Here is a 6,261-nt window from a genome sequence, read left to right as displayed (position 1 = left end):
TTCTCTGGAGCGCGTGAGGACTGATGGCAGATTGTTAGAGCCGTTTGTGTGATGTTAATGAACATCTGTGGTGTGTCTGCTGGTGCCCCGTCAGGCTGAGAGCCACAGGATGGGCCAGCGGAAGCAGAGCATGCTGGGTACTTCACTCTTTGGCAGCGCTGCCGTTCCTTCTGAGAGCTGAGAAAGAGTTTGTGACGATCTGCAGCTCGCCGAGCGATCGCACAGGAACCATCAGAGAAGTGTGGAGAGTATATCATGCATTTGACGGAATATCAGCTGCATATTTACTGAAAATTCACTTAAAATGTTCAAAGTTGATAACAATACCAGATTTTCATTCTGTTCAGTGCTTCACAATCGCCATAAAAAAAAAAAAAAAAAAAAAAAAAAATATATATATATTATTTACAAATTACATTTACATAATTGCTAATTGCTACTACTTTATATATTTTTTATTATATTCAAATGTTTATTTATTTAATTGAAAGGCAGTGGAATTTCTGCATGTTTAAATAGTTTTACACTGAATTTTGCCACATTCAGCCACATTCAGTGTAGTTTCTATTGTTTTCGATGACCGGTGTGAATCAGATCTGTCCGTTATGTGTTTCTTTGGCTAATTTTATGTTGAGGAAACCCTCTTGTTGAGCCGATGTAATGACTGGCGTTAGCAGAAATGCTTGATGTTAATGTCTTTTCTTCTGTGGTCAATCCAAAGCATTTAGTGCAGCTGCGTTTGACTGCGTGCTTTACATCTGGTTAAACAGCAGAAAGCACATGTTATCATGGTGTTCGTCATGTGATCATCAGCTCTTCTGTGGTGTAAGGATCTTGTCATCTGGCAGTCAGTGGTTTGTCGTGGGTTTGTTTAAGATGGGAATTTAAATGGAGCAGCTGGCTTGAATTTACTGAGGCTTTAGAGCTAGTGTGATGGGGTTTTCTGTTCTAACTATTCACTTTCTCTGCTGAAGTCTGAATGCAACTGTTGCATGAACAGACTGAGTATTTGTTCACAGTAACAAGCAGAAGCACCTCGCGATTGCAAAGCAATTCTTTATGCATGCACAAATGTTTTAACTAGCAATGAAAAATATATTTGCTGCAGAGTTTGTTCATCTTTGTTAACATTAGTTATTTTTCTGATGCTCGGTTGGCGGTGACGCTGGAGGCTTGGGCCCGTCAATGCTGTTTGTGGCTGTATTTGATTTTGCTAATGACTGGTTTGACGTCCACTTAAAACCACTTAAGATTCATTTTAGAAACGACTCGTTTCATGATTCATTATTTCATGACGCTTGCAGTAATTTCAGCATCTGCCGTCTCAATGAGGACATAAATACATAAACAACATCACTAGAACTGTTCTGAGTCACTTCACAAGCATTTTACCGTTTCATTTGAGTAAAACCAGTGTCAATTTAAAGGTATTCACTACAACCCGTCAAAATAAAAGTTCATTTTTACATCAAGAAATATTACTATTATTTAGTAGAATGTATGTGATACTGCTACTACTGTTGAAAAAAATTATAAAACTTTATTTTTAAAAGAAATAAATCACACTATTTCTTCCGTGTTTTTAATTTTAATAGCAAATCCCCTTCATTTACCAAAAAATAAAAATGTGCTTAAATTTAACTAATTAAAAGACAAATAAAATTTGGGTGGAACTTGTTTACTGTTTTTCATAATTATATTACTTGTAGGAAAACTTTAAACACAATTGTAAAGAAGTGTAAAGAATGCCATTGGTTTTATTTTAGTGATATAAAGTGGTTTATTTTGTGTTTTGCTTTGAATTGGTTCACTGGTATCGGTACCGAACACTGAAATTTTGGTACCCGTGACATCACTACTTCAGCAAATGAAGACACCTGGATGACACACAGTCAGCAGCGCTGGGAGTCTCCTCTCTAATGTTTCAGTGAGTGGGTGGTGAGGTCGGTTATCTTTGGCCTGTTGGCTGGTAAAGCGCAGCCTCTTCAAACAAGAGAGACGAGTCGTCAAGGTTCAGCTACACCGAGCCGTCCACCTACACTCGCTGCTCCCGCTCTTACACTCATCTGAAGATTAATAAAGACCAACACTAATGTATGTTCAGAGCTGAAATGTGCTGGCCAGCTGTCATGTGTAAGGTGCAGTTATACTGTAATCACAGATTGCCAAAGATAGCATCATAACCTGAGCATTAATGCGCCGTTTTTCATGGAGATGAACGTGATCTGGGATTATTCTTCTCATATATGTGGCCTTCATGGTGTAGTGCCGTCTGTGAGATGGTGCAGTTCCATTTACTCGGGGAAATTAAATTTAAAGTTGATTTGGTGATTCATAACTGATAAGAAAACATTAATAGAAATATATTTTTCAGCTAGTTTCTAAGGTGACAATTCTTGTTAACCTTGATTTTTTTTTTTTAAATAAACTAAAACGGAAATAAAATTGTGACAAAGATCATTAAAATGACTAACACACCACAAAACTAAAATGAAAATGTAAAATATAAAAATACAAACTTTTGATAAACTATTAATAAAAACTAAACTATATAAGTGATTTAAAAAAAAAAAAATTATTCACAAAATGCATACATTTCAGCATAATTAAAAAATAAAATAAAAAAAAATTATATTACATCACTTTTTGTTTTATTTTGTAAATGTTTACTGAATTTGCCTGAATTTATATATACATGGAAAAACGGCTAATTTGCTTAAATTTGCTGTTTATGTTTGTTGTATTACTTGCAATTTGTTTCTTTATTATTTATTTATTTATTTATGAATGCAATATTCTAAGTATTATGGTGTGTGAATAAACACATTAATGCATGCCCTGTTCTTAATTAAAGCTGTATTATTTTACATCTGATTACTTTTGTATTTGTTTTAACCTTCTGAAGTTTTGTTTGAACTTCTTGTTTGTTTATTCAGTTGTTTGCTATTTATTTATTTTTTCACACCATTGTTTTAATATTCATATTTATTTATAAAATGTCATATTTAGTTGTTTAGAAATAAAATAATGCACATTTGTTGCTATTGAACTTCAGGAGTGTTTAGTAGGATACTCGCTTATTGCTGCTGTATTTAAATTCATAAAGTGGCAAACAACTTTTTCCGTTTCTTCAGAATTTTCTTCTTTTCATAGCTGTTATCAGTTTCCTCGTGATGCATTTTAAAGTCAAACAGTTTCCATATTCAGTGATTGCTACATCATTACACCCTCAGTACTTGCTTATGGCTTCATTTTTCTTACCTGTCTCACTTGTTGTAATCATTTCCTATAACCATAAGAGGTTTACAGCGTGTGCGTACTTCATCATATTGTGTTTCACCACACGTTGTTGTATTATGTAAAGTGAATGGAGTCTTACAGAGGTTTTTAACTATGCTTTAGTGTCCCAAACACTCATGTCTCAGCACTTATGCCATGCACTTTCCATGCTTTAAACAAATGAAATTAGCTTCTACCTCCCTCACGCAATATTATCATTAATCTCCAGTGAAATTCATGCATCTTTTCTGTGTTTGTCGTTGCTCAGACCCTGGAGGAGCCCCCTTATCTGACCGTTGGTACTGATGTGAGCGCCAAATACAGAGGGGCTTTCTGTGAGGCCAAGATCAAGACCGCCAAGAGACTCGTCAAAGCAAAGGTGAGCCTGTTATTTCTGCTGTTTGGGATCATTTGAAGACATGTGTGGATGGTCAATGGTTAGAGAAGACTTTTATGCACGTGTCTAAAAATGTATATGGTAAATAAAAATCTAAAAGAGAGATCTTTATTTGGTTTAAGAGTTGATATATTGTTCATCCCTACTTCTGAAAGGAAATAATGCCAGTCGAATGTTTCTTAATATGTATATACGTCTCTTCTGCTCAGCAAGGCTGCATTTATTTGAGCAAAAATACTGTAAAAAATGTGTAATATTATTACGGTTTAAAATAGCTGTTTTCTAATGTCAGTGTAATCTGAAGTGTAATTTATTTCTGTGATGCTCCGCTGTATTTCCAGCATCATTCCTCCAGTCTTCAGTGTCACTCTGATGTGATGATTTACTGCACGAGAAACATTTCTGATCATCATCAGTGTAGAAATGTTTAAAGGTGGAGAGTAAATGGAGTCCTGTAATGATTGTGTGTTCATTGCTGTCTCTTCCGAGGAATCGCCCTCATCCCTGATGGAATATTTTCCTCTTTCTCTCTCCTCGTGTGTTTCTCCTGACGGCTCTCTGATGTTTTATAATTCCTCTCTCATAGTCCTGAAATGTGATTAGCTGCCTGCTCGCAAACCAGACCTTGTTCAAGGTTGTAATCATATTCCTGCTGGTGTACAACTAATGACATCATTGCATCCCTCTCTCTCTCTCTCTCTCTCTCTCTCTCTCTCTCTCTCTGAAGCTGTGTTCATGCATTAGTTAAAGAAGAGTTTTTACACATTATCTTGTCAGAGGAATAAGAGCAGAGCATTGGAGCTCGTCGTGCTGTTGTTTAATATTCCTATTCATTGATCAAGTGTGTGTGTGTGTGTGTGTGTGTTGATGTTTCTGAAGCTCAAAGAAGTAAAGCACAAGCAACATCAAGGTCATGGGTTTGATTCCCAGGAAATGCATGAATTGATCAAATATATACCTGGATTTATATACATCTCATTTTGGATTTAAGTGTCTGCCAAATGCAAAACGAGATGGAAATGTGATGTTTTACAATATAATGTTATTTTGTTTATCTATCTATCTATCTAGATTACATGTTTTGTCTTAGTTTTTTTTTTTTTTTAGTTACTTTATTATAATATTATATAATTTACAGCAATAATATATATTTTTATGATTAATTAGACCGTTAATTTTGATACATTTATCAATAATTTTCTGAATAGTTGAATAATCCTGTCTTAACTTGCCAGAAAATTATATATATCTAAAAAAAACTATAAAAAATAAATTCTATGCAAATGTTTGTGTATTGATTTAATAAATAAAGAGGCGTGGTCTCGGCCCCACTCATCTCATCAGTTCATTATTTAGTCTTTTATTCGGGCGATGACTCCTCCGTGTGTCCTGACAGTGACTGTAATTGAGGTTTTTTGGTCAAGTGTTGGCCGCGTGTGACCCGCTGTGGAGCGACCAGAGCTTCATCAGACGTGACATGCTGAAGTGTGAGGTTTATTATCTCCTGCACCAGTGAGACACGCGTGCACTCGTCTCTGTGCTGAGCTGAAGAAATGTGTCGTGTCAGACATCTGCCAGGACTTTCTCATATTATTAGTATATTTATGTATAGTATATAATCAATGTATTTAAATGTTGTCAATATTTCTGTTTATGGGATTATTTTAGAACAATACTGGCCATTTTATGATGCTGTTTGTTTACATTTTGTTTTATGAATATGAAATAAAATTTGTGTCTGCTAAATGCACAAATATAATAAACTTATTTTAGATAAAATATAATTAGAAAAAATATATTAGAAAATTTTATTTAAAAAATTATAATAACAATAAAACATTAAAGATTATTTATAAAAGTGTCTACTCAAGTCATAAATGTAATATAAATCCATAAATATGTAATATAATAAACTTAGTTTAGAGACATAAAATATACATGTAAGGTAATACATTTATACAAACTATTAAAAAATTAATTAATAAATAAAAAATATATAAAAGTATCTTCTAATGCATAAATGTAAATATAATGGACTTAGTATAGAATATTTATTTTATAATTTTAAATTAAAATTGTATAATAATAATAATTATAAAAATATATTAAATAATGATGTATTCGTGAATTTAGAAAAATATATTCTACTTAAGGAATAATTTGGCATAATTTGATTTTACATTTATGCATTTTAATTAGGGCCGGGACTTTAACGCGTTAATTGAGATTAATTAATTACACAAAAATTAACGCGTTAATTAAGATTACTTGGTTACAGAAAAAAAATCCCGCATTTTTAATAACTTATTTTTGCACCGCTGAACGTTTCTCACTGGATGAGTTTCTGCGGACCGATTATACTGAAGCACCAACTAGCATTCGCATATCACTGCAGCACACATCGAGCCTCAAGTATCACCTCAACGCAAAACATATAGCAGCTAGCGTGGACTTAACTCTTTATGTTGAACTATGTATTATTTTGTTGGTGCAACAGTTTATGTTGAACTCTTTATTGTTTTGGCCAAGGTTATTGAGAGTTGGACTTAGTATGTTATGGCCTCTGAAGCAACAGAGAGATGTTT

At 33.7% G+C, this 6,261-nt stretch overlaps 1 protein-coding gene across 1 annotated transcript in view; it reads left to right on the top strand.

Moving 5' to 3' along the window:
• Positions 1-94: 94 nt before the first annotated feature.
• LOC113084030 (AT-rich interactive domain-containing protein 4B-like) overlaps positions 95-6,261 on the top strand; it is a gene marked incomplete at its 5' end in the record, with an annotated part of 29,985 nt that continues 23,818 nt past the window's right edge. The window contains 2 exons of the mRNA XM_026254763.1: positions 95-248; positions 3,548-3,658. Of these exons, the coding sequence (XP_026110548.1) occupies positions 95-248; positions 3,548-3,658 (265 nt within the window). The remainder of the gene's footprint in view (positions 249-3,547; positions 3,659-6,261) is intronic.

This window comes from Carassius auratus, unplaced genomic scaffold (genome assembly GCF_003368295.1).
Source record: "Carassius auratus strain Wakin unplaced genomic scaffold, ASM336829v1 scaf_tig00039620, whole genome shotgun sequence".
Classification (NCBI taxonomy): domain Eukaryota; kingdom Metazoa; phylum Chordata; class Actinopteri; order Cypriniformes; family Cyprinidae; genus Carassius; species Carassius auratus.
Note: the sequence above shows the minus strand (reverse complement) of the source record. Positions and strands in the feature narration are given on the sequence as shown.